Source organism: Camelus dromedarius, chromosome 5 (assembly GCF_036321535.1).
Source record: "Camelus dromedarius isolate mCamDro1 chromosome 5, mCamDro1.pat, whole genome shotgun sequence".
Classification (NCBI taxonomy): Eukaryota; Metazoa; Chordata; class Mammalia; order Artiodactyla; family Camelidae; genus Camelus; species Camelus dromedarius.
Genome location: NC_087440.1, coordinates 70089572 through 70117058, shown reverse-complemented (window position 1 = coordinate 70117058; position 27487 = coordinate 70089572). Strand labels below are relative to the sequence as shown.

The 27487-nt window shown below is 40.4% G+C and overlaps 3 protein-coding genes across 9 annotated transcripts in view; 2 read left to right on the top strand and 1 right to left on the bottom strand.

Moving 5' to 3' along the window:
- NEK9 (NIMA related kinase 9) overlaps positions 1–3866 on the top strand; it is a 34069-nt gene extending 30203 nt beyond the window's left edge. Inside the window, exons 22-23 of one of the 2 annotated variants that reach the window (XR_004137445.2) lie at positions 1336–1780; positions 3189–3866. Coding sequence is in view for 1 of the 2 variants with exons in the window: in XM_010976478.3 (XP_010974780.2) it covers positions 1336–1458 (123 nt within the window). In the remaining variant the exon portion in view is untranslated. Of the gene's footprint in view, positions 1–1335 lie in introns of both variants that reach the window. The other variant, XM_010976478.3, reaches the window with a different exon arrangement.
- Positions 3158–14073, bottom strand: ZC2HC1C (zinc finger C2HC-type containing 1C). Of its 4 annotated transcripts, none has more exons than XM_010976479.3 (3): positions 13713–14073; positions 11737–13087; positions 3158–7312 (listed from the first exon to the last, which is right to left on the bottom strand). In XM_010976479.3, the coding sequence occupies exons 2-3, from the start codon at positions 13066–13068 to the stop codon at positions 7049–7051; spliced, it is 1596 nt and encodes a 531-aa protein (XP_010974781.1). In that variant the 5' UTR covers positions 13069–13087; positions 13713–14073; the 3' UTR covers positions 3158–7048. The 4 variants fall into 4 exon arrangements, with proteins under 4 accessions (XP_010974781.1, XP_031309937.1, XP_031309938.1 ...); XM_031454077.2 differs by having other exon boundaries at positions 13754–14073; XM_031454078.2 differs by having other exon boundaries at positions 13772–14073.
- Positions 14074–14177: 104 nt separating this feature from the next.
- ACYP1 (acylphosphatase 1) lies at positions 14178–27017 on the top strand. 3 transcript variants are annotated; one of them, XM_010976480.2, is made up of 3 exons: positions 14178–14484; positions 19984–20081; positions 26587–27017. In XM_010976480.2, the coding sequence occupies exons 1-3, from the start codon at positions 14322–14324 to the stop codon at positions 26800–26802; spliced, it is 477 nt and encodes a 158-aa protein (XP_010974782.1). In that variant the 5' UTR covers positions 14178–14321; the 3' UTR covers positions 26803–27017. The 3 variants fall into 3 exon arrangements, with proteins under 3 accessions (XP_010974782.1, XP_010974783.1, XP_031309941.1); XM_010976481.3 differs by lacking the exon at positions 14178–14484 and adding an exon at positions 19435–19562; XM_031454081.2 differs by lacking the exon at positions 14178–14484 and adding an exon at positions 19454–19656.
- Positions 27018–27487: the final 470 nt, after the last annotated feature.

Here is a 27487-nt window from a genome sequence, read left to right as displayed (position 1 = left end):
CATCACCTAACTTCCATTGTTTTTTTTGTTACCTTTGTTTTTTCTTTTACTTATTATGAAAAACTTTAAACATTACAGTTAAGCGAACACCCATACATCCACCATCTCAGTTCAACACTTGTTAACATGTGCTGTATGTGTTTCAAATGTGTATGTGTGTCTGTGTGTGTGTGTTTAAAATATGTGTAGGTATGTATCTCTGTGTATTTAAAATATGGGTGTATGTATATTTTTTTTTCTTTTTCTTTTTTTTGCTAAATCATTTTCAAGTAAATTATGAAAGTCATGACATAGCCCCCCTAAATACTTTGTTACATATATCCCAAAATAAAGAGATTCATTCTCCTGGATAACCACAATACTGTTATCACACAGTATTAAAAATAACAGTAATATCCTCAATTATCATCTAGTACTTAGTTGAACTCAAATTTCCCTAGTTTTCCAATAAAAATGTCCTTATAACTGTTTTTATCAAGACCAAAATCCAGTCAAGAACCCTGTTACATTATGTTTCTTGTTTCTTTTAATATAGAAAATTCCCTCTACCACCACCCCTTGCCTTTTTTTTTTTTTTTAATTTTCATGGCATTGGTTTATTGAAGAAATGGAGTCAGTTGCTTTCACAGAATGTCCCACATTCTGGATTTGTCTTAATTTCTTGAGATGTTGCTTAATTTGTTCTTACGTCACCCTGTCATTTCTGAAAACTGAAAGTTAGACTTAAGGCTTGATTAGATTCAAGTTAAACATTTTTGGTAAAAATACTTCACAGGTGATGCTGCTTGCATTGTTTTTAAAGAGCCATAGTATCACTGTATATAGAGTGAACTAGGATTGGGGAAATACCGTTTAACCCTTGGCTTTGCCATTTACCAGCTTTATGTGTTTGGACAAATTACTTGGTTTCTGTGAGCCCTGGTTCTCACCTAAAAGAATAAAGTAGTATCACCCACCTGGTGTGATTGTTTTAAGGATTAAATGAAATAATGTCTATGAAATTACTTTGGAAAGCATTTTACATACTTGAGGGAAGCAAGGGTGATTGGCAGAGGTAGCAGGCAGGAGGACTGTTTCACTAGGACTGTTTGAGTTTTAAAACTAAGAGTTCTGCATCCTAGAAAATCCTGTAGTCCTGGATAAACCAGGATAGTTGATTACCTACTTGCAGCAAATGTAAAGGTGTAGACTTTATCTAAGGTCCTATATTATTAAGGTAGGTAGTATTATGAGCTTCTCACAAAACTGTTGGCTACACATCCTTAGATATTGGCATTAAACTGCTGTAACTAGGTGGCGGTGTTGTTAATGTGGAACTGTGTTTTATCTGGACAGGTGGGGATGCATTCCAAAGGAACTCAGACAGCAAAGGAAGAGATGGAAATGGATCCAAAGCCTGACTTAGATTCAGATTCCTGGTGCCTCCTGGGAACAGACTCCTGTCGACCCAGCCTCTAGTCTCCTAAGCCTTAACAGCCTCCAGGAAACTGGGATCCAAAGACCTTCACAGCACACTTACTGAATGCAGAGAGCGCTTTCCTGGCTTCATTCACTTGCAGACAAGGAGCGCAAGGCAGAGGCTCTGAAGCACTTTCCATGTACACTTGGAGAGTAGCATTGCCTATTAGATAGGATCTAGGAGTGGTTTTGTGTTGGAAAATGGAAGGGCCCCGTGGCCCTGGCTTTGTCCTCAGTGACTGCCATAGCAACAGCAGCTCTGTACCTCATCTGGTGATCCCACCTTTGAAGAGGAGACACAATGCTCACCTTAATTTTGCTGGTAGCAGCTTATATCCCATTTGTCATTTTCACCATGAATTGGAAGCTGCCTTAGGAATTCAACACCAGGCATTGCACCTCTGGGTGGAGGAGGTTAAAGTGTAAAGCTGGAGTGGGCTGGAACCAGTGTGGCCCATCCAGGGTCATCTGGAGAGTGGTAAAGTGTTCTAAGCCCTCTCAGGAGCCGGAGTCCAGGAAAATATGTCTGGTGGAGTCAATCTGGGGCTTGTTTTCAGAAAGTTCAATTACTTTGTGCAGCTAAATGCTTTAGGAGGAGAAGTAGATTAGATTGCTTTTCCTCTGAGGGTTGATTGAAATTTCTTCAGTGAGGAGTAGAGAAAGAAGGGCAGGTCCTTCCTCATCACACAGCAGGAGTTTCAGGCTGGTGCAGTGTGAGATTTCCTAGGTTTGGAAGATACCTCTAAGAGATGAGGCATCTTGCAGAGAATTAAGTCAGTAGGAACAGACAAGAGAAAACCATGAGGGGAGGTCCTCCTTTATATGCCTCTACTTGGTATCTTCAAGAGAGCCTAGAGTGACTGAGTCTTCTGCCCAAGAAGGCTTCTTGTGCCTCTGCCTTCGTGGCTCTTAGGGTTCTAATCTTGACAGCAGCCCCAACCACTCCCTTTCTGTATGTCTAGTCAGTATTTTTCCCCTTTTGGTATTTTATGAAGCCATATCAGTGAATATGCATCATCTTTCCTACTTGAGTGGCCCAAAGCCAGCACCAAAACCTGGTAGTCCCTGAAGCCTAATAGTACAAGAGGAACCTGCCAAGTGAGAGGAATTTGGCTGAGAGCTCCCTTCTGATCCATGTGTCTTCATGTCCTTGTAGAGAGGAGCAAGCTAAGCTTTCCTGAAGAGAGAAAGTATCCTAGAAACATTTGATGGTTCTACTTAAGGATGTGAGCTATGTGTTTCCACCTCTAACCTTTGGAATGTTCCTTTAGTATCTTGGGTCACAGGAACTGCCTTAATGAGTGTCACATCCTACCTCCCTAGAAACAGCTAGATTAATTTTTGTTTTATTTTCTGGAACCAAAAAATGAATGTTTGATATCTGTTTAATGTTTTGGGAGGACCTGTGCAATGGAAATTTTTGCTATTTCCCTAAAACTGATGGTGTAAAGGCTGCTGCTCTGGGAAAACCCCACAGCTGGGGATGGGCAACTCTATTCAATGGGATCTTCTTTGGTTTGATATTCCCATTGTTTTCTCAATTCTGGGAAGCCTAGTACAATGGTACTAATGTAATCACCGAAGCCTTTTCTTAAAATAAGGGAAGGGGCCAACCCTGGATTAAAGTTACAAGTTCTGGGGACTTGGGGGTTTGCTACAAACCCTAACAATGGGTTTTGGTTCATCATGTAAATGCAACTTTGATTTTTTTTTTTTTTTTTTTTTTTAAGGACTGACTGGCCTTTCACGTTCCTGTATCCCTCATGCTCACCATCTCAGCAGGCCTGAGAGGCAGGGTCAGTTTGGTTGTTAATCATGAGTATTGCCTCTGCCGTGGAACTGAGGAACATGGGCACGTTGCTGAGACTGTGGGATGAAAGTGAGCATTGAAGAGAGGGTGAGAGCCCTGCTCTGGCTCCAGAGGGGGAATCACTCTCTAGCAGTGGAACGCTGGGGTCATTTTCTCTAGCATGTTCCCTTGAGAAGTTTACGTTTGCTGTTAATCTGGCTGAGAATCTAAGTTCTGTGCCTTAGAGACAATTTGCACTTTCCCAAATTGTGCCTGGGACAGCCATATGATTTTACCCACCAAAAAGCTATGCAAATAGAAACCAGTTCAAAGGTGGCAGCCACACATCAGATAAAAAGTGGAAGGTGAAGCATCAGAAATGCCTTTGAATGGTTTTCTCTAGCTCATTCTCTTAAATTGTGTCCTATTTTTCTTTTTTATGTAGTGCTAGGTGTTTTAAGTTTTCCAGTAGTATTGCTTTTGAGTTATAGTATAACCTGAGTTACTCCTCTGCTCTGACATTGTTGCTGAAGAATTAGCTTATTGTTAGCCAGATGTTGAAAGGTTGAGGGTGGAGTGGTTTGGCATTTCTGTTTTAAATAAACATTTAAACTCTCAATCAGTGCTATGCCTCAGTAAGCCTGCGCATGGACCTTTGTCACTGGGGAAAAAAAAACCCAGACTCTAGGCCTTCACGAATCTTTGATTCAGTGAGTCTTTATATAAATAAATTGATGGTCTTATAGCAGAAACAATGCAAGGGACATTTGCACAAAAATAATCTTTGCTTCTTCCCAGTTTTTTTTTCTTGCTAACAATCATTTCTGCTACTACAACTTTTTTCCCATAAAAACTTTGAAAATGCTTAAGATGCAGAGGGAGGAAAAAAAATGAGTCATTAAAAGAGGAAGGGACACATCTTGTACTTACCTCCTTAGTCATAGTCAGCTTTTTCAGATGATGATGCCAGTTTGTGTTTGTAAAACTGTTTTCCCTCAAAGAGATTGAACTGCATTTGGTCTCCCTGGCATAGCACAGCCAAGTTATGACTTCTCTTGGCTGAACATTTCACTAAAATTTAAAGCAAGAACAGCCTTAAACTCACATTTCATTTGGTTTTGCCATATATTTGGAAACATTTATAATAGAACAACTCTGAAGCAAGGATGTACTGTAAATAAATTCTTTCAGATAGCATCCCTGGCCCTCCAAAGAAGTATTATTCATGATAGTGTCAGGGCAGAGCAGGCTGTAGTTAGGACTACAAAACATGTTCCTTCCTGCCACAAAGCCAAAAATCATTTCTTGCTTCAGTGATTAACTGTGGAAATAAACATGCTGATCACTAAACCTCACAGAATAATGAACATTAGGGAGAAAAACACTATATCACATCTCTGCTACCTCCTTTGTAGCTGTGAAAAGTGCAAAAATTAATGACTTAAAGCAAATGTTGGCCAAAGATGCTGTGCTGCATTCAGTATACTGCTGTTAATACTGTCTCAGCGCATCCGCGTACTTTTCAGCGAAGTGAGTTTCACCATGAGATTTTTCCCATTGCTTAACCTTTTGAACTTTAAAATTTATAGCCTTTACTTGCACTGAAGATTCTTGGATAAAGCAGTATAACACATGGACATTAACAAGCAGCATTTTTTACCCTCTGTCATCCTCTGCTATCCAGGAAGAGACTTAAGATAGAAAAAGGGTTCTTACTTCTTCCCAAAGAGCCAGTCAAGCTAAATTTGAAGGCCAATAAATATTCGTGATATAATGAAGCCCTAAACATGTTGATATCGAAGGGAACATTATGACATTGACTGTTTCTCTAGCAATATAAGAATAACACTTTCTGTGTCTATAGAAGGTATTCCCCTCCCCCACACACATTTATTCTCCCTGCAGGCCCCTGGTCTGTGACCTTTATAACCTCCTCTAGGGGTTACAAACCAGGCAGACAAGGCAAATAAGGGAAGCAGGCCAAGCAGGGCTGTGGTGATCTGAGTGCCTCACTCCATCTGGAAGGAGAAACTGATTCTGAACCCCACTCAGTTGGTGCTATGCAGGATAGCTGGCCCAGGGTTTCCAGAATTTCCAGTTTTTCAAGACAAGCTCCATATCCCATATTTTTAATATTGGATTATATTTTTAATGCTATGCCAGTCAAATAAAACATATCTGTGGGGCAAAGCAGTCCACAGGCTACCACTTTGTGACCTTGGCCACTGCTCATTCTTGTCCTCTATTGCGTTTACCATCAAATGTGAAACTTAAAGTGGGTACTTCATTAAACTTGCCTGGGGATGTATATATTGGGTTAAATATCCAGTGTCTCTTTGTGAGGTTTCTTTAAATGGCCAACCAAAGGCCCCATTATATGATACTTCCTTTTCTTTGTAACAATTAAGAAGAGCATAAAGCAATATGTGCTATTTTTTTAATATGTAACTTGTTTCAGCCTAGTGTCCTGCAGCTTCACAGCTAAAGCCTTAAACTCGTATCAAATTGGTCTGATCTGTTAGCCCAGCCACTCAGCAGAAGGTGCAGAGGAAATGGAACAAGAGTGAGTGCCAGCTGTTGTTCAGCAAATACAGTTTTGTTGTCTGCCTTTGCCTAGGTCAGGTTGGGTGATTTTTTCTCCAGTATTTTAAACTAACAATTTAAGTGATGTTCTCAGGACAATAATCTTACTAATATTTCAGATCTGTTGTGCTGGCTTCATCTGCCTGAACTGATATTACCCCCATCAGACCTTACCTTATCACTTCTCCCATCTGATAAGTCTAGGACTCAACTCATTTTATTATTTTTAAATCCCCAAAACCCATTTATTGAGAGCCTAATTATGAAGGTTACTGGCACTAGACACAATTCTGTCCAGAGAAAATTTTAAAGATCTAGTACCTCTTCCTTTAAAGTTTACTTTCTAAAATAGAAGCTTACTGTAGTGTAATTGGCAGGGACATGTGACACTGCAGTATCCCAGCTTGCTTTGATGGTAGATTTTGCTGCCTCGTTTAGGAAGTCATCCAGCCAGCCTGATTTGAAAGCAGAGTGCTAGCAATAGCTGAAACTGAAGTTCCTTCCTCCCCCAACTGCCTTTTTTTTTTTTTTTTGACATATGAAATCCATTAGGAAAGAACAACTACAGAGACACAGTGTGCTTTCCTCCATCCCTACCCTGTAAAGTACATAAAGATGAGGTTCACTGTATTACACAGTACATCGGGAGGGTTTAGGACATACTGGCACCCTAACCTTCCATACTTGTATTGGCTTTTGGCCAGGACCATGTACCAGAGAGGTCATTTGCCTTACAGCAAAATTGTATTATTTTTTACAAGAGATACCATGATCCTCTGACACCAGCTCATCCTAAAAAGCCAACTTCTTGCAAGAACAAGAAGAGTTAACAGGAACCACAGACATACATGCAGAGGCAATGGCAAGACGGCACAGCAAATGCAGGCACTTAACCAGCACAAACCACAAGTCAGGCTTGCAAGAGGAGAGCTTTAATGTAGACTCCTTGCTACTCCTACGTGTCTTCACCTATCAGCTCTTAGGATAATAACATAAGGCATATCAGCCTGAGGTGGTGATTTAATGGGAAGCTGAGGCTTCCTTCCACCTCCTGCTGCTTAGCAGTGGGTCTCTCCTCACTGATTTCAGCTCTGCAGGCAGATCTGGTAGATGTCAAAGTTTCAGTTCTTTCTGCTCCGCATCAGATTATTTTACTCCCATTTACTGCTGAAGAGAAGCAGAGCCTTCTTTACTATTGAGGTTTCCACTGCTGTCTGCTCAACTGTAATGCTTCCTTGGAGGCGGAGGACGGTTCTTGATGGTCTTACACTTGGGAATGTGCCGCTCAGCCACCTTGGGAGCAAAGTGGCGGCTACAGTGAGGACACTGAATATAGTCTGGATTTTCTGCAGGCCGGATAGGAGGCAGATCTGAGGGGTTTCCACCTTTGGCAATTACCTGCTGGATCTCTCGAGCCTGACGGAGGGTACGGATGAAAGATTCATGCTTCTGTCTCCAGTTGCTCTTCCTAGGAGGTTCGGCCTGTAAGTTGAAAGAAGACTGATCGTTGAACTTGGCATTTATCTCATCCCCTTCCTAAGACTCCATTAGAATGACAGTAAGTTAATCTATGAGGTCAGAGAGAACAGGAAAGGAGCAACAATAATTGACTTGCCAGAGTGGAGGCACTTAAACTAAGGGCCTGCAAAGGGGGACAGTACCGAGAGGCAAGCCAGTTTTCCCAGCAGAACCCCTGAGAGGCTCAGTGCTTGGAAGTACAGGTAGTGGAAAAGGGGGAGGTGCAGGGCTGCAAATAGGTTGGCCCCCAGGGCTCCTTTTCCACCTTGCACATCCACGTGCCCAACACTTTCAGCACCCTCTCTGGAGAAATTGAACCAAACAGGTTTCAGACTCGACACCCAGGCACAATGGAGAACAGGGTTAATCTAGGGGCTGAAAATGGGGGTTAAGTGCAAGTGTACATGATAGATTATGGAACTGTCAGCCTCCTTTCCTCACTCAGCTCTGAGAGTACCGGGCACATTGGCACTCTCATAGGAGTCAAGACTTTTCTGGATGCACCAAACAGTGGGGAGAAAAGCCATCAGATGCTGACTCTGAGAGACCCCAATTAAAAGGCTCACGATTTGATAATCCTAATATGAAGTCCCTCACAGTCAACAAGCCCCACCCACTAAGCTTAAATCTAAGTGGACAGTCAGGGATCACAAGATATTTGAGTAAAGCTCTAACAAGGGGGAGATCAAAACAAGTACATTAATACACACATGCACACACACTCAGGAAGCAGCAACAAGGCAGGTAGCAGAAGGGAATCTCATCTTTATATACTTTAAAGGGTAGGGACGGGGGAAAGCACACTGTGTCTCTGTAGCTGTTCTTTTCTAATGAATTTCATATGTCAAGAAAAAAAAAAGGGAAGGAACTTCAGTTTCAGATGTTGCTAGTACTCTGCTTTCAAATCAGGTTGGCTGGATGACTTTTTAAATCTACCATCAAAGCAAGCTGGGATACTGCAGTGTCACAAGTCCCTGCCAATTACATATAGTAATGAACAAAGGAGTATTAGAAGAGATTGTATATATAAAGAATATGCTATGAAAAAGGAAAGAGAGAACCAGAAAGAATTATTATAAATTAATACTGTAATAGCTAAAAGTAGAAATGTTGTAAAATAATGTCAAAAAATTACACAGAATGGGAAAAAGGATCAAAATGGAAAGCAGGGGGAAAAAGGATTAGAAAACTAGAAAGTCAATCCAGGAAGTCCAACACCTGACCAGCAGGAGTTCCAGAAAGAATAAAGGAAGCACAAGGAGGAAATTATTGAAGAAGTAAGACAATGAACATTCCTAGAATTAAGACTGAAATGCTCTACCAAGTATCCAACACAGTCATTGTAAAATTTCAGAATTTCAGAATAAAGTGAGAATCCTGTAAGCTTTTAGGAAAAGAAAAAAACCAAAATGGGTTTCATATAATGGAGCAGGAATCAAAATGACATCAGATTTCTCAACAGTAACACTGGGTGCTAAAAGCTAGTGGAAAATGCCATAAAAGTTCTAACAGAAAATTATTTCCACCTAGAGTTCTCTACCTGGCCAAATCATCAACCAAATATAAGGAGTGACATGCAGATATTTTCATTCATACCAAGACAAAAAATATGCCTCCTATGCACCTTTCTTAGTAAGCTTCAGCAAAGCAAGGAGTGAAGCTAGAAAAAGGAAGACACAGGATGCTAGAAACAGGAGAGAAGCAAAAAGAACTCCCAAGACAACAGGTCTGGAGAACCAGTTTGACTGGAGCAGGAAGAAAAACAGTGGTGGGAAGGAGGTTTCCAGAATTTAGGGGGGAAAAAAAACTGATGGCATATGAGAGGTGTTTGAGCATTTACAAAAATATTAACAGGTACCTGACATCAGATGGATCATTTAGGGGAAAAAGTTACAGATAGGTATGTAGGAAACCAAGCAAATGAAAACATGAGTCAATTACTAACTCCAGGTGCACGTGGGCAGGGGCAGAATCTGTTCAACCAGTGAACAAAATGTATGTGGTTATTATCATGTAAAAGCTGACTACTGGTTTAACCCAAAATTGTGATTCTACTACAATGGAAGGATAAGGGAAGGAGAAAAGTGGGAGGAGAGGGGATATGAAAGAGAGTTTAACCCACAGCATCCATAAGAGGAAGTCAACAGATGATATCCAAAATTTATCAATCAAGAAAATAAGCACATTATTTAGAAATATGGAAATGCATATCAGAACTGAAGGCTGCCTGCCTCTGGGGGCTAGATGATGGGCAGGAGAGGGATGAGGCAGAATACTGTTGATCTGCATTATAGGTCACTTCGTACTACATGATTTTTAAAATGTATTCAAATATTATTTAGATTAAAATAAAATTTAATTTTTAAAAGAAGAAAAAAGAAGGCAAGTAGCTGCTTAGCGAACTAACATCGTTAATGGTGAATAATGGAGATGTTATCAAAGGAAGAGGAAGGATCCATCAGGAGAGTCTTACTGAAACAGACAAGGCAAGAGAATCAGTGTATTAGAGACGGTATCCAGGAACCTTTAGAACTGAATTAGGGGAAAGTTCCTCAACTATATGATACTTAAACTTTAATTCTGCATTGTATTGAAATTTATTCAGTTAACACTTATTAACCACAAAGCACAAAGATGTAGTCTCTGTGCTCAAATGCCTAAGATCCAGTAGAGAGACCAGAAGTATGAGTCTGCCAGAAGTTATGTGAATATTAAATGATACTAGGAAAATCACCGGTTCTTGTGAGTACACTGGAGGAGTGACAGACACAAACCACTTAGCTTCCAAAGGCACAAAGCTTTGGAATAAGACTTGGGACATTCCAAGAAGGGGAGTGCATCGCAAGCCAGATCCTTTCTGCCTCAGTGTCCTCAATGCAATGTATTTCCTCAAACTAGTTTCCACAAAGCTAAAGCCTCTGATCTCAGAAACCCAATTCTTTTGCTTCACTGCTACTGTATTTAGGAATTTAAGAAACACAAGGTTCTTTTAGGTTCTGGCCAGAAATAAACCACTATAGTGAGAGAATACCCCAGTCGATTATTGGACTGACCAGAAAGAAAGCAGGAAAGAACAGGAACTGGTGATCATGTCATTATCTGCAAGAGCAAAATGTTGACTTCTCATTGGAAACTGGATTTCAGGAAGATCATCTCTGAACGTGGAAGGACTATCTTTTGGTGATCTCCCAAGTTGTACTGAAAGAAATAACTTAACTGTAAGAGACTTCTCCTAACAGCCATCACATAAATATAGGCCCCAGAAAATACTCACATAAACTGTAAAGTGCTAATGAACGAGGTGCTAGCGCAGCAGTTGGAGGGTTGGAAAGAAATGAAAATAGAATAACATTCTCATAGTTTACGAGACTATTAGAGTTGGACGGGGCTTTGAATGTATGTGGTCTAGGCTTTCCCACACTTTATTTGCATACCACTTTCACTTTATCCCCCTTACTGTTACTCAATTTTTCTTTAAATGCATGATTCTTAGAAAGCAAGGGCCTACTATGTTTTGTATTTCCAATACACATTAAAATTACTAAAATAAAAAATGCTTGTCAGCATGCTACATTTAGAGAAACACTCTAAAACACACCAAGTGGTATCAGCCTGACAGGGTGGTAAACTTATTCACAAGACAATCTTCTCCAGATCTGGCTGTCCAGAAGTTACCCCCAAATTATGGTAGTGTCTCAGAGTTCTTACTTTTTACAACCTAGTTTTTCTGCAGCTAGGAATGTTCATAAGAAATAAAGCTCTCTACCTTTAAGGTGTTTACACTTTAAACGGGGAGAGAAAGAATTCCAAACTTAATTGTGTTTCATGTATTTACTAAGAAGGTGTATCAAAATTAAGCTAATCTAGAAAAAGTAGATGCAGTTATAGGAGTGGTAACACCTCCTCATCTTGGGAGGTGGCAGAGTATGTTGCAAAGAAAGGAATTCTCTCAGGGTGATGAAATGCATAATTTTTTTCTTTATATGTTTCATGTCTCTTAAATTTCCTACAGTAAATGTTTATTACCTCTATAATCAAAAGGATATATATATATTTTTTAAGTCTAGATTTTGGAGTCATTCTGACTCAGATTTATATGCTGATTCTGTAATTTAAAGCTGTTTGTGATCTCAAGCAAGTTAACCTCTCTGATTTTTTAATTGATTTTTGAATTGATAAGAGATAATAAAATCTTCACATAGTTGTGGTGAGGATCATATGAAAAGCTCCCATCACAGTGACTGGTAAACAGTAGTAATCAATAAATTCTAATTTTCGCTTTCTCCCTACATGACACAAGAAATTTTTCTAAAGAGAACTGATAAGGCTATAAACAGGCCCTTACAATGATTCCCCACTCAAAAGCAAATCTATAAGGCCCTTGTTACCTTGACGGAGGCTGTTCCCTTCCAGTTCAAGTACTGCTCTAGTTCTGTGCCCTTGGCCCGGGCCCTGGAGGAGTCAAACACTTTCCTCTTGGAACCCTGCATCCTGCTGCAGACGTTGGAGTGTCTCTCCAACCTAAGCAAGAGAAACTTTCGTCCACAGTGGCTGCACTCGCCCAGTTCTGGCTCTTTAGTGGAACAGCTGGAACCCGAGGAGTCTGGTGCCCTAGGCGAGCTAGAATCGCTGGTGGCTCCTTGAAAAGCACTGTGTGGCACTTCTGAAGCCTGAGTAAACTTCTCCTCCTTCAATGACCCAGAGGCTCGGTCTCGGATTTTGTTATTGCTTGCCACCAAGCTTTCCCTTTTGAGCTTCTGAATTCCATACTCAGAGGCCTGGAATGGACCAGAATTTTCTTGACACCATCCCCAAGTTTCATCCCCTCCCTTGTCTCTACTGAAGACCTCCTCAGACCCGAATTCTGGGGAGAAGATAGGTTTGTATGTGGTCTTGCTGTTACCTTTAACTCTCCTGCTGGGGAGTGCCATTCTCTGTAGCTCTCTTTTTTCATTTTCCTCAGCCTGTTCCTTTTCTTTCTGGATCCTTCTTAGTTCTTCCTCTGTTTTCTTCAGCTTTTCCCTCAGAAGGGTCTCTTTTCTTCGGATTTCCTCTTCTAAGCTCTCCCCTGCAGCTTCTAGTCTTTGGATTTGCATCCACTCAGTTCTGTTGGGGTTTGCCATGACCCTCTCTTCCTGAGTGGCAGCAACTGTACCAATCACAGATGAATAAACCCATTTTCTCGAACCAAAGTTACTGTATGAAAACTCTCTAGGCTCAGGGGGCCTTGGAGAGACATTCTGGTCCCCATCAGTGTCAGCCTCACCTGTATGATGGGACTTCCGATGAAACACAGGTTTCAGTGGGTATGCCCGGTCCACTCCAACTCGCTTCTTTGTAAAAGGGATGAATTCCTTGCTATTTGTTTTGGGATACCGGGGTTGAAGGCCCGATGAGTAAAGCAAACCCTTTGTTTGGCCCTGGGGATTGCTTCTCGAATCTTGCTGGCTGATTCCAGCACAGCAGGGATAGGAGTAGCCTCGGGCTTTTGTGCAGGTGTTCCATTTGCGGTGAGTGTAGAGATTATCCAGTGTCAGCTCTTCATCACTCAAAAGCTTCTGCTGGAAATTGTTCCTCAGGTGCCCCATAGAGGAATGCTGGAGAGAGTCACCTTTTTCATAGGGCTCTTGCTTAGCTGAATGGAGCCTTGGAGCTTCTGTTTTATTATATGGGAGCATAACGCCCACAGGTAGAGGCGGCGCCAACTGGAGACCAGCCATTCAGGGCTTGGACTGAAGCCTAGGGGAGATTTAAACCAGACATATGTGAGGAGTTTGTTTGAGGTTCACCTCTCTGCTAAAGTAAACTGTTTCTATATTTGTCCTACCCACATTTTCCCTCAGACATTTTAGGGACAGTGCTCCTGGGTCTGCCAGAGCATTCACTCAGTAAGCATTTGGTGAGCACTTATTATGTCCTGTGAGTGCTCATTAGGCCCCGAGGAAAGAAAAATCAATCTGATAGAGGAGTTCCTGCCACCTCACTTTCCTTTACATCAGTACCAGCTTCTGCCATACAGTGACATTCCTGCACATACAGTTTACTCCGTAGTAGGTGCAAAGAGCTATGGAATTGAAAGTCAGTTTTTAGGCCTGTGACACAGAACAAGCAGCTACCCCTCACTAGCTTCAGTTTCTTCACCCGTAAACTGAGGGTTCGCTCAGAGTTTCATAACTGTAATTTAGGAACCTTAGGACTCTGAGTCCAGTCCCATCACTTTACAGGCAAGAAAACTGCGGCCCAATAGTAAGTGACTGGCAAAAAGAGCTCTCAGGGCTTCTCTCCTGTTGGAACCGTGCTTGACCCCAAAGAGAACAGAGCCCACTTAGGACCTGCAGCAGGTGCGTGGCTGACAAACTCTCACCCAAGGAGTCCCCGCGGCGAACACGGAGGAAAGTCTGTAACCTGAGAGGCGGGGACCACCTGAACTGGCCGCTGCCGGTTTTAGATCTGGAATGCGGAAGCCGAGTTCTGTCCTGAAGGGTCAGCCGGGGCGCCCCCACTGGAGATTCCGCTTTGGGGACAAGCCCTCACTCTTCGGTCCGTCGGGCCTTTGAGAGGTCTAGGTGCTGACCCCATGTCTTGTCACCCTTCCGTCTACCTGAGGCTCGCTGCGACCGTTCCTGCTCAGGCGAAACCCCAAGACTTAGTTTTCCCCACCAAACACCCCTCAACAACCGACAGCCGCGCACGCGCGCTCAGCGGGCCTCTGTTATTCCCGTTGCCTGGAGACGGAAGCGCATGCGCGCCCGGCCCTACCTCGCCGAGAATTCCGCTTGGGCAGTGTGCGCAGGCGCAGTCCGCACACGAACTGGCGCTGCCAGGGTAGCGGGCGCGGTCAACCAGAGAGTCACTTGACCCGGTGTCCTGCCAAGTCTGCAGCTTCGTCCAGCCCTGCCCTTAGGGAATGGAGAAGAGGGTGTGAGAGGATTTTCTGAGGCTCTATCAAAGAGTTTGTATTTTTTTCAGGGAGATGCTCTCAGATCCTGGGGTGTGCCCTTCTCTGGCAAAGGACGGAGCCCCTAGTTGTGCCTTCAGGTCATTCTGCCGCAGGATTCCGGTATTGGCCTACTTAGCCGGAGTAGGCCTGCTGATAGCCTTTCTTAGCACGCTCAGCTGCTTTGTAAGGGCTCCAGGTACGGCTGTATACTCTCATGCTTTTCCTTGTAAACAGTTTGGAGCTTGCTCAAATTTTAGCAACTTATTTAGGTTTTGCTACGCAGTGTCTTTTCCGCAGTATCTCTTATGTAGCCAATCTAATTATTTTGATATAATGTTTTACTCTCACCTGGTAACTCTGGCTCTCTCTTCTCAAGGCCCGAGAATGACTCAGCCAACTGTAATAATAATAAAGTTAACTACCAGGTCGAAAATACTCAGTATAACCTGGTTTCAACACTAAAGATACTCTATAACTTGTTAACATCAGAAAAGACTTTGTCTTCATGTTTCAGTTCATTTGTGTAAGCTGTTTGGAACAGGCTGCTTACTTTTCTCCCTGTAAACTACTAAAAAGATTCATGCACATGGAAAATAATAATAGACAGCAGTGGTCGGTGTTAATACTTCAACATGTCATATTACAGCTTTTACAAGTTAAAAAGAAATTCCTTGGTGGTGCTCCAGGGCAGTCCTTTTATGCCTTGTTTTCTTTTCTAGTTGACTCTCTTCTGCCTTCTTTCTGTATGCACTTCCAGACATTTCCCACTCTTTTCAAGGTCCCAATTATCTCAGCATGGGGCTTGCCTGTCATCAACTGGAAAAGCTACCCCCTGCCCCCAAGTCTGGCAGAATTTCCCAGGGTGCCTCCCTCCAACTTGATTTCTGTTCTTGTTTCTGAGGATGAAGAATCTTTGTCTTTCCACGAGTTCTCTTGAATTGGTCCTTTTCAGTACCCTCCAGAAGTTGACTCACTTTACCCCTCCATCTTGTTAACTTCAAGTGGTACCTGTTCACACACTCCTTCTCTTTGGTTTTAAAATATGCTTAACTTTCCCCAGCAAAACAAACCCCATTTCCCGTAACCTGACCTCTCACCTTAGGGACCCATTCATTTCTTCTGTTCTCCACGAAACTTCTTAATAGAAAATTTTACATTTGCTGCCCCTGACTTCCTCATCTCCCCTTCATTGTCCAGTCCCTTGTGGTCTGGCTCCCGCTTTCTACTTTATGTAACTGCCAGGCTACCAGTGACCTTCCAATGACCAAAGACAAAAGCTGCTATTTCTTCAGCCTACTCATTTTCAATTTATTGACTTTTTTCTCCCTTGGAATTCTTCTCACTTACTCCTGTGCCTTCTTGGTTTCTTCTTTCATGTCCGTACTCCTTCTTCTTACAGGTATCTGGCATTTATGTCTTTTCCTTACCTGCCCTTCCCCACCCCACCCCCAAATTTAGGAGTTTCTCATAAAAAAGCAGTTCCAGACATTCTCTTCCATAATGATTTCAACCTAATGCTGAAATTTCAGGGCTTACCTATGTTTAAATGATATCTAGCTTAGCTCTCTCTCCTAGTTACAGACTTAAATTTCTGACTACCCATGTAGCACCTCCACATGAATGTTCCTCAGGAACCTCAGTATGACAGATAACAAATTCGTGATCACTTCCCTATGCCCCAAACCACTTTTCTTCAGTGTTCCCTCTCATGCTGAAAGCAGCAGTCATCTTCCACTTCTCCCTCTTTGTCACCCCTTCTCTCTAACTGGTCAGCAGGACCGTTGAATTTACTCTGCAATGTCTCTTATATATGACCCTTCCTTTACATTTCTAGTGCCCTAGGTGAGTTCTTCCTCTTGTCTCATTGGGATGGCACCACTCTCCTAACTGCTATTCATCTGCTCTCCAAGCCCATCCTCCATGCTGCTGCCAAAATAATTATCCTAAATATTTCTGATCCTATCATTCTCCTACACAGTGGCTTGTTCTTTACCTATAAAGCTGAAGCGTGTAACTTAACATGGTATTTCAACTTGCCAGGTTATTTAGGTTCAGCCTCCCTTTCCAGCCTTGCCTCCTCAGAGTCTAGTTCAGGGGCTTTCAACCCTGGCTGTGCTTTAGGACCCCCTCAAAAGCAGTTTCTAGGGGATAAGACCTGGGAATCAGTATTTTTAAGAGCTTCTCCCAAGGTCCTATGTGCAGCCAGGGTTGAGAACCCTTCGTCCAGCCACACCTGACTACTTGTACTTTTTTAACCTCAGTGATACTGGACAGGACAGGACAGGAGGGAAGGGGACAGGTGCAACCATTAAAAGAATGACATAGCCTTCGAAGATATGACAAAAACTGGTTAGAACCAACTAGAACCAACAAGATGGCCAAAGGTTAGACTTCCAGAAGACCCTGAGCCTCATTATATGCTCATTGTAATAAGTGGCATGCTAAATGACACACCCACAGGCTCCATGACAGTTCTGAGGCTGACCATAAAAGTCCAAGAAGTTGGCAGTGGCCCAATTCCTGGAAATCCCTGCCCCTTCCCCTAAATAGTTGAAATAATCCTCCCACATGTTAGCATATGAAATTACCCAGTCCATAAAAACGAAACATCCCCACACCCCCAGGGCCTCATGCCTTCTGAGATGGTGTGCACTCTGTCTATGGAGTGTGTATCTCTCTAAATAAACTTAATTTCACTTCACTGTGGCTTGCTCTTGAATTCTTTCCTGCATGAAGCCAAGGACCCTTGGTGGGGCATGTCTCAGGGACCATGACCATCCTCTTGTGCCCCATTTTCCTGCAATAGTACTATGCTACTTCAAACTCCTGGGAGGTGGTAGAGCATAACAGCAGTCATGGGAGTAGGCGCTGTACTCAGACTGCCTGGAACTAAATCCCAGCTCCATCACTTACTGTTTGTAGTTGTGTAACCTTGGATAATATGCTGGTTCCTCTGAGAACACTTTCCCAGTCTTCCCAGTCGGAATGAATCTCTCTGCTCCTTTGTGCTCTTATAATATTTTCTGTCCTTGTTATAGCCCAGAGCAGGGTCATAATGAGCTCTCAATGGATGTTGATGAAATTGAATTAGCATTCTGTGCACTGTATTGTCATTATTTGCATGCATATTTGTCCCTTATACTAAATTAAAAAACTCTTTGAGGACAAAGATTATGTACCATTTATTTTTGTATATCTTACAAAAAGTGTCCCATACATAGTAGATGTTCAAAAGGTTAATTCTACAGAGAAGCTAGTTTTAAAAAAATAAATTTTAGAGAAAGAAAGAACTTCAGCCAGGTACCCTGTTCAGCATTATTTTCAAATATTGCCAAGCGTAACATTCAATCTAGTTTCTCACCCAACTCCCACTGAGGTTATATGATGCTCCAGGATCTGGATCCTCACTTTGTAGTGGGGAAGTGGAATAATGAATCTCCATAGTCTCCATTGCAAATCCATCTCACCTTGCCTCATCTGCCAACCTGGCATATTCACATATGGAGTATTATGTTATGAAGAGATGTAATGTACACAAGCAATCCAGATAGGGATAATAAATACCACAGTTTTCCTTCATACACATTCTTAATCATTAGGGTATATGGATTCAAACACCTGCAAGGTGATCCTACTTTTAACAAACTTCACCCACATCTCCCCTTGACAATTTCCTTCTCCCAAAATGAACACATGCAATTTGGTCATTAGGCTTAGATTGACTAATTCAATTGTGATTCTGGAGCCCTGGGTTATTTTGCTTGTGCTGGTGATTGACTGATTGCTTTAGATAAGCATTGTTTGGAGTTTTCTGAGCAAGGTAGACTCTGGTGGGCAGCTTCCAGAATCAGAGAGAAAAATAACCTCCACTGGGACCTCCTATACACTTATCTCCCCTGCTCCCAATTCCAGACTTAGACATGACCCAGAATTTAAGAAGATCTGAAAAAGAGAGGGCAGAAAAGTTGTATGTCTTCTATTTAATTCTTTTTAAAGTACAATTAATTTACAATGTTGTGTTAGTTTCTGGTGTACAGCATAGTGATTCAGTTATATATATTCTTTTTCATTACAGGTTATTACAGCTATTGAATATAATTCCCTGTGCTATACAGTTGTTGTTTGACCTTACTATCTGTTCTGTATATAGTACTTTGTATCTACTAATTCCAAACTCCTAATTTATCCCTCTCCCCCTTTCCCCTTTGGTAAACATAAATTTGTTTTCTATGTCTGAGTCTCTTCCTCGTTTGCAAGTAAGTTCATTTGTGTCATTTTTTTTTTTAGATTCCACATATAAGTGATACTATATGATAGTTGTTTTTTTCTGTCTGACTTATTTCACCTAATATAAAAATCTCTAGGTCCATCTATGTTGTTGCAAATGCATTATTTCATTCTTTTTTGTGGCAGAGTATTATTCCATATATGTATACACCAAAACTTCTTTATCCAATTTTCTGTTGATGGACATTTAGGTTGCTTCCATGTCTTGGCCATTGTAAACAGTGTTGCTGTCAACATTGGGGTGCACGTATCTTTTCGAATTGGAGTTTTCTCTGGATATATACCCAGGAGTGGGATTGCTGGGTCATATGGTAACTCTATTTTTAATTCTTTAAGGAATCTCCATACTATTTTCCATAGTGGCTGCAACAAATTACATTCCCACCACCAGTGTAGAAGGGTTCCCCTTCTCCATACCATCTCAAGCATTTATCATTTGTGGACTTTGTAACTATTTAATTTTTTTTGTTTATGGTGTTTAATGTTCATCGTCTGTCTCCATCTCCAGAATTTAAGCTCCTCCAGGCCAGGGATCCTTTTTGTTCACTAATGTATATCAAGCACCTAGAACTGTGCAGGGCACACAGAAGCTGTCAGTAAATATTTACAGAATAATTGGATTTATCTAAAGTGTTTCTTTGTGGATTTCCTTCTCCCTTTGAGAAAATGGATGGAAAAAATGGTGTGCTTAGTGACCGAGATGGGGTGAGGGCTCGTTCTGTAGAATCGTGCCCGAAACCCTGGACAGATCCCGCGAACCCGAGGCTCTGATGCTTTTAGACTACTGCGTCCTGAAATCCCACCCTCTGGGCGGGCTCTGGGCCGAGTGCGCCGTCTGTGGTTGGCCTGCAGAGGTGATAGGCATGAGAGACAGCGAAGGAGGAGCCGCGCTCTAGGCTTCCGGGCGCGGCGGTTACGCGCCTTGGGGAACCGTTGGCCTGGTGGTCTGCCGGGTGGTCCCAGACTCTTGAGAGGAGGACGAGGAGGGTGAGCCTGGGACGGGGTCCCGCGGCATGTCCATTAGTTCGGTTAGCCCTAAAATCTCAGTAGGAGGAGATTCTGGCGGCCGCGTGGAAGCCAGGTCCGTGGGAAGAGAGAAGGATGGAGAAGGCACGGGACCGGGGGGGAGGGGGGGTGTAGGGAGGAAACTGGATAAGCAGGTATTTGCCCCAAAAGAGGCCTCTGTGGGCAGTCGCGACCTGAAGTTTCCTTGCCCAGGTGTCTTCCTGTTACTTTACACACCCGCGCTTACAACCATCCGTTTACTTACTCCGAAGTTCAGCTACCTTAAGGTCAGGGAGACGTCGCAGTGGTTAAGGATGCAGTGTGGCCCTTTCTGTCTCAGGGTTGGGGGCCCCGGAATAGGATAATGAGCTCTTTACTTTTCTGCTTTCCTGGTCTCTGACAGGTTTGAGCATGAGCATGGCAGAAGGGGACACCCTGATATCAGTGGATTATGAAGTTTTTGGGAAGGTGCAAGGGGTGTTCTTCCGCAAGTACACTCAGGTATGTGGCCTACAGGCTTGGGAACATACATAGGTTATGAGCATGGGAACAAGACACATGTTCCTGAGAAATGTGCATTGGGAGAAGCTGGCTCTTTGGTAGCTGCATGGCAAAGAGGTGGTTTGTACAGCAGTGGGTATGAAAATGCTTTGTAATGGGTAAAACACAATGTAAATGGAAGACTCATCTGCTGTGATTATCCTAACAGTGGTACTTGAGTGCCTAGACACATATGGATGAGCTTCTCTTTTTCCAAAGGGGAATAGAGGGCTTCCCCATTTCTCCCTGTTGTGACATCATCAAGCCAAGTCACAATTCTTGTAGGAAAGCTAACCTTGATGGAGGAGATGGCATTTTGATGAACTCATGACATTTATGTAATTGCTTCCTCTGCAGCTGCTACATTTTCTTCAGATCTCTTTCCCTCTTCAACCTTCTCCCATTCCCCCACTTAATTCCTTTCTACTCGTTTTAGCTTTGAAAGAACAATTACCTTTTCCAGGTGAAGCTTTTCTAATGAAAATACTTTATCCACTCCAGGATAAGTAATGGTAACATTGAACGTGGAGCCTGGTATTCTTATGAGAATATAAAGGAGTAGTTGAGGGGATGAACAAACTGTTGACAGCCTCTACCTTAATGTCACTAACCTTCCCTCAATATGCACACACAAATGCAATCTCGGTTTGCCTTGTGTCTTTTATAGGGTGGGTATCAGGCTATTGCCTTCACAGCATCCCTTCAACCTCAAAGATAATGAGTTAAGCCTGCAGAACTTGCCAGGTGTCACATTCCTGGGGTTGTAGTACTTAAAATTCAAACCTGAATCATTGAAATATGAATGTTAAATGTCACTACCTCTTTTCCCAATGACTTGAAAATCTTTTCCTCTTGTTTCATCCTCATATAATGAAGTGTCTGTTGGCAAAAAAAGAATTACTGAAAGTCATAGCAAAAGCTATCTTCCAGTCAGCTTTGCTACCAATTATGTGGGATAAGTTCCTGTGATTTAGTAAATGGAGGTGGCAGCTTCAAAGGTTAATTAAAGTTTTTAAGGACCAGATGACAGTATAGCCCATCTTTCTCTACTGTGCCTCCCACCCCTCAGTTTAAAGAGAGAATAAAAGAATGCAGAAAAACAAATGTTGATTTGGAAAACTGCAAGGAAAATGTCATCCTTTTTTCACCTTAACTAGACTTGTAACTTATTCTTGACTGCTTATAATCATTTAAATATATATGTTCATTTTAATAATTATTTTGTTTACTACAGTCTGTTTACATGTTGATATCATCTAGCCTCTTAAATTCCATCACTCCTAGAATGAGTCATTAGACTTTTAAAAAATACTGGAATATAATTCATATTCCATAAAATTCCCCTTTAAAATGTATAATACAGTGGTTTTAGTATACTTACAAAGATATGCATTAATTCCAGAACATGTCATCACCCCAAAAAGAAACCCCATGCCCATTAGCACTCACTCTGCATCCCCCCAGCCCCTGGCAACCACTAACCTCATTTCTATCTCTATGGATTTGCCTATAATGGACATTTAATGTAAATGGAATCATACAATATGTCACTTTTTGTGTTTAGCGTCTTCCACTTTACATGTTTTCAAGGTTTATCCATATTGGAGCTTGTGTCAATACTTCACTCCTTTCTATGGCTGAGTAATATTCCATTTATGGCTATGCCACATTATATATATATATATCCAGTCATCAATTCATGGACATTTAGGTTGTTTCCATTTTTTTTTAGCTATTGTGAATAATGATGCTGTGAACATTTCTGTACCTATTACATACCTAAGAATAGATTGCTTGGTCACATGGTAACTCTATGCATAACTTTTTGAAGAACTGCCAAACTGTTTTCCAAAGAAGCTGCACCATTTTACATTCCCACTATCAATGCATGAGAATTCCAGTTTCTCCAGATCTTTGTCAACAATTGTTATTGTCTGTCTTTTTTATTATAGCTATCCTGGTGGATGCAAAGTGATATCTCATTGTGGTGTTTTGTTCTGTTTTGAGATATCAATTAATTTAACAGGGTTTAAGTCATATAAAGCATGTTCTCCTCTGATCATAATAGAACTAATCTACCATCAATAACAGAAAGATAACTGGGAAATCACCAAATATTTGGAAACTATATAACATACTTTAAAAAAATTGTAGTAGAATACACATAATGTAAAATTGGCCACTTTAACCATTTTAAGTGTACAGTTCAGGACATTCACACTGTTGTGCTACCATCACCATCATCCATCCACCCACAGAACTCTTTTCATCTTGCAAAACTGAAGTTCTGTACTCATTCAACAATAACTCCTAAAGGAGAGGGGACCTCGTTTGCCCCTGGCAGTCACAGTTCTCTTTTCTGTCTCTCTGAATTTGCCTACTCTAACTACCTCATATAAGTAGAATCATACAGTATTTGTTTTTTTTTTTTTTCTGACTGGCTTATTTCACTAGCATAATGTCCTTAAGAATGAGCCATGTTGTGGTATATGTCCAAATTTCCTTCCTTTTAAGGCTCAGTAATATTCTGGTGTGTGTATATATGTTCATTGTAGTTTTGTTTGCCTTCTTCTAATAATTAATGATATTGATCGTCTTTTCACGTGCTTATTGGCACATGGAAGAAGATACTTTTTCTTTGGAGAAATGTCTCCTAATCCTTTGCCCATTTTTTAATTGAATTATTTGTCTTTTTGTTGAACTGTCAGAACTTTTATATATTTTGAATACTAGGCCTTTATCACTTACATGATTTGCAAATAGTTTCCTATTCTTCAGGTTTTCTTTTTTTTTTCAGGTTTTCTTTTTATTTTCTTGATGAAAACTTTGAAGCACTAAAGTTTTTACTGTTGATGAAGTCTAATTTATCTGATTGTTCTTTTGCTTGCGCTTTTAGTGTTATATCTAAGAAACCCTTGCCTAATCAAAGGCCATGAGGGTTCATGCCTGTTTTCTTCTGAAAGTTTCTTCTAAGGGTTTTATAGTTTAATCACTTAGCTTTAGTCTTTGATCCAGTTTGAGTTATTTTTTTTTATGTGGTCTGAGGTAGGGAGTCCAACTTTATTCTTTTCCATGTGGATGTCCAGTTGTCCCAGTACCATTTGTTAAAAAGACTATTATTTCCCCCATTGAATTGTCATGGCACCCTTGTCAAAAATCAGTTGATCATAAATGTAATGGTTTATTTCTGGACTCCAGTTCTTTTTTTTTTTTTTTTTTTTTTTTGAGTAAAAGTAGATTTATTTAGAAAGATGTACACGGGGGTGGGGGCTGGGGAGGCTGGTTAAAGTAACAGTGTGGGCATCTCTGAAGATGAGGGAGCAAGAGAGGCTGCGAGGTGCAATGTTGCTAGTTTTTATGGACTTGGTAGTTTGATGAGTGTTTTTATCATTAAAAGGTGTTGGATTTTTGTCAAATGCTTTTTCTTCATCTGTTGAGATGATCACCTGGTTGTTTATTAATATGGCATATTACATTCTGTTTTATTTATTAATATAGTGTTTTATTAATTAATATGGCATATAGGCTTACCTTCTTTTATTGTCCTTCACTGTTTTGTTCTTTACAGGCATTGCTTTTGCTTTTTTTTTTTTTTTTTAAACAAGTTGAAGGTTTGTGGCAGCCCTGCATCAAGCATATCTATTGGTGCCATTTTTCTAACAGCATTTGCTCACTTTGTGCCTGTGACACATTTTGGTAATTTCAGTATTTCAAACTTTTCATTATTGCTGTTGTTATGGTGATCTGTGATCAATGATCTTTGATGTTACTATTATAATATTTTTGTTTTGTATTTTTAAATTAAAGTATGTACTTTTTTAAAGACATAATGCTATTGTACACTTAATAGACTGCAGTATAGTGTAAACATAACTCTTAAATGCACTGGGAAACCAAAAAATTTTTGTGACTCTCTTTATTGCTGTGGTCTGGGGCTGCACCTGCAATACATCCAAGGTGTGCCTGTATTTTTGTATGTTGAATCAACCTTGCATTCCTGGAATAAATTCTGATTTTTCGTGGTGTATAATCATTTTTTATAATATGTTGCTGGATTTGGTTTGCTTATTTTTTTGAGGGGTTTTATATTAGTATTCATAAGGAATATTCAGTAGTTTTCTTTTCTTGTGATGTCTTTCTTTTTGACATGAGAGTGATACTGGCCTAATAGAATAATTTGGGAAGTGTTTCCTCTTCTTTTGTTTTTCTGGAAGAGTTTGTGAAAGATTGGTGAAGGATTTTATTTTAAACATTTGGGAGAATTCACCCATGAAGCCATCTAGTTCTGGACTTTTCTTTGAGGGAAGTTTTTGATTACTAACTCAATCTCTTGTTATAGGTCTATTCAGATTTTCTATTTCTTCTTGATTCAGTTTCTGTACTTTTTGAGTCTTTCTAGGAATCTGCCCTTTTAATCTAAGTTATCTAAGTTGTTGGAATATAGTTGTTCATATTATTCCCTTATTATCCTTTTTTTTTTCCTGTAAATTTGGTGGTAATATCCCCTCTTTCATTTCTGATTTTAGTAATTTGATCCTTCTCTCTCTCTTTTTTTTTATTGATCAGGCTAGCATAAGGTTTGACAATTTTGTTGATGTTTTCAAAGAATCAACTTTTGTTTTCATTTCTTTTTCTTTTTCTTTTTTCCTGTCTCAGTTTTATTAACTCCTGCTCTAATCTTTATTCTTTCCCTCTTTCTGCTTGTTTCGGGTTTGGTTTGCTCTCCTTTTTCTAGTTTCCTAAGGTGGAAGCCTAGGTTTTTGGTTTGAGGGTCTTTCTTTTTAGATTGAGACTAAAGCTGGTGATTGTATTCCTTAAAATGTTTCCAGATGACTGTCCAAGCAGAAATATTGTTATGAGGAAGAATTAGTTTTTTAGAATTTTTCTAGGAAAAAACTGTTTAGTTGTTTAGATAGATATTCAAAACTGAACATGAATCAGCAACATTATGCTATCATTTCAAAAATAGGAACAGAATCGAGTGCACAAATAAAACCCATAGGAAATTCCCATTCTCAACACCAAAACTGGGAGTGTTTTGTTCACTCTCAGGAGTTTAGATAAATCACATTGCAATTTAAAATTTGACTGTTAATAACCTCCTGCTCAAGAACTCAACACAATCATTTTTATAGCTAATTACCATATAAGGTAACTAAGAACTAGGGATAGCCCACTCCCTTGGGTAGAAGAATGTCGTTGTTACACAAAATCAGTTGGATGTGGAGTCTTACTCAAAATCGATTCTCTGCATTCTTTTTTAATGCCACAGTCTTCAACACTTAATGCATGCTGTAGGTATCTCTTATTTTTCTTCATTCCTTAATTTCCTCTGTATCCTTTAAACTTATTTATTTGACCAAAGTCTCTTTTGTTCATTATGCAAACATATCTTTTGCTTTAAACAGAACCAATTTGATGGATACTTCAGTTCCTCATCAAACATAGTTTTCCTATGCATAACATTTTCTTTGGCCAACTCCAGCAATTCCCCACATTTACTAGGTCACTAGTCTGGCATTTGGATATGCAATCATGTTAACCCCCATTTTCTTTTGTAATCCAGCCTCTTCTATTTAGATAAAATGTAACAATCAATAACTTTTATAATATCTTTACTTGGAAATCTTACAAAAATAAAATTACCTCTAGAATATTGCTACCTTTCCCCAATTTTCAGTCATTCTACAATTAATGGTTTAAAGGAAGGAACATTGGAAAGGCTAAGAAGAGAATAACTACAATGATTAGATAGTTCTCATAAGCTTATTCAACCTTAAGGGAATTGTGATTATTTAGGCAGAAGTGAAGAAAGTCAATGGTTTCTCATGAAATGTAGTCTCATGAAACTGTGGTGTTCAGAGGCTGCTGTTTTCTTCCCAGGAGGATAACAGGAAGTGAGCTTTGGATGCAACATAAAGATCTTGGGTTAGGCAGTTTCTCTACAGTGAGAACAATGGGATGAGTAGCCCAGGAAATCGTGAAATACTCTCTACTGATCTTAAAAGACATAATGGACACTTAATCATCTGGATTTGTTTAGGTATGGTGCTGGTTAAAGAGAAAGAAAAGGATCAGATAACTTCATGCTTTTCTATTTAATATACCAAATAGATTTTTGACTAGGAGAAGGAAAATGAACAAGATGTAGCCCAGTATTCTAACAACAATCAGCCTTAGGGAATCATTTTGAAAGCATCTTACCCAAATTGACTACATAATGAAAAATTCTGGTGCCTGGGTTTCATAGGGTAGAAAAAGGAAATGGAGTCAGGTGGTCAACACTTCATCTTAAGATCAGCAATGAGATTCTCCTTGCTGTAGTTCTGTTTTGACTGTTCTGGACAATATCAAATTAGTTTCAGTGGCTTGATTCTAGGCCAAGATTCTGGCAACAGATTGTAGTCTTGCTTTGTTTTGTTCAGTCTCACTGCATTTCTCTCTCTTGTCTTCTTCTTTCCCTTAGGCTGAGGGTAAGAAGCTTGGATTAGTAGGCTGGGTCCAGAACACGGACCAGGGCACAGTGCAAGGACAATTGCAAGGTCCAACCTCCAAAGTACGTCATATGCAGGAATGGCTTGAGACAAAAGGAAGTCCCAAATCGCACATTGACAGAGCAAGCTTCAACAATGAGAAAGTCATCTTAAAGTTGGATTACTCAGATTTTCAAATTGTGAAATAATGGTCTCAATTTAAAATTTCCAAGATACCCAGTGGTTTTGTTTTTTATTGTTAATAGAGATAGAGCTATTCTGTGTTCAATATTAGAATTTGTCAATAAGTTATTTTAGTATCAGATATTTGATAGTTACTGTATATTATATGTATGATGGAGGGATTACAGCTGTACACAGTTCTAATCAATAAAAACACAGTACCTTCTGTGTAGGATACTTATTTTCTCTTTGGTGAACTTCATTTTGGGCAAAATAAGAGGGATTTACTCAGTAAACATCTTTGGGAAGAGAATTTTGAGGTAATTTAAAGAAGTCTGAAAGAAAAAGTTAGCAGTTACTTTTAATCATTTCTTTTAAATAGTTTCAATGAAATTTTCTTCAGGAAATTGCACAACTATTAAGAACAAATACTACAAGTTCAATTTTTTAGCTGTTCAAATCATATTTTGGACTAATTATTTTTCATTTTCTGGAGTTTCTGCTGTCATTCCTGTCTTCTGGGTAAGGAATTAACATAAATCGATGTTATGAGCTAATTTATGTCCCCTGAAAATTCATATATTGAAGTCCCAACCCCCAGTACCTCAGAATGTGACTGTATTTGGAGATAGGGCCTTTGTAGAGATAGTTAAGGTTAAATGAGATTGATAGGATGGGCCCTAATCCAGTATGCCCCAGTGTCCTTATAAG

Bases quoted from the DNA above. Each gene is read 5' to 3' on its own strand.
- ZC2HC1C (XM_010976479.3), bottom strand. From the start codon at position 13,068: ATGGCTGGTCTCCAGTTGGCGCCGCCTCTACCTGTGGGCGTTATGCTC. The intron at 7,313-11,736 runs GTAACAAGGGCC...TTCAACTTACAG, and splicing joins AGGGAACAGCCTCCGTCAAG to GCCGAACCTCCTAGGAAGAG.
- ACYP1 (XM_010976480.2), top strand. From the start codon at position 14,322: ATGCTCTCAGATCCTGGGGTGTGCCCTTCTCTGGCAAAGGACGGAGCC. The intron at 14,485-19,983 runs GTACGGCTGTAT...GGTCTCTGACAG, and splicing joins CTGCTTTGTAAGGGCTCCAG to GTTTGAGCATGAGCATGGCA. The intron at 20,082-26,586 runs GTATGTGGCCTA...TCTTTCCCTTAG, and splicing joins TCTTCCGCAAGTACACTCAG to GCTGAGGGTAAGAAGCTTGG.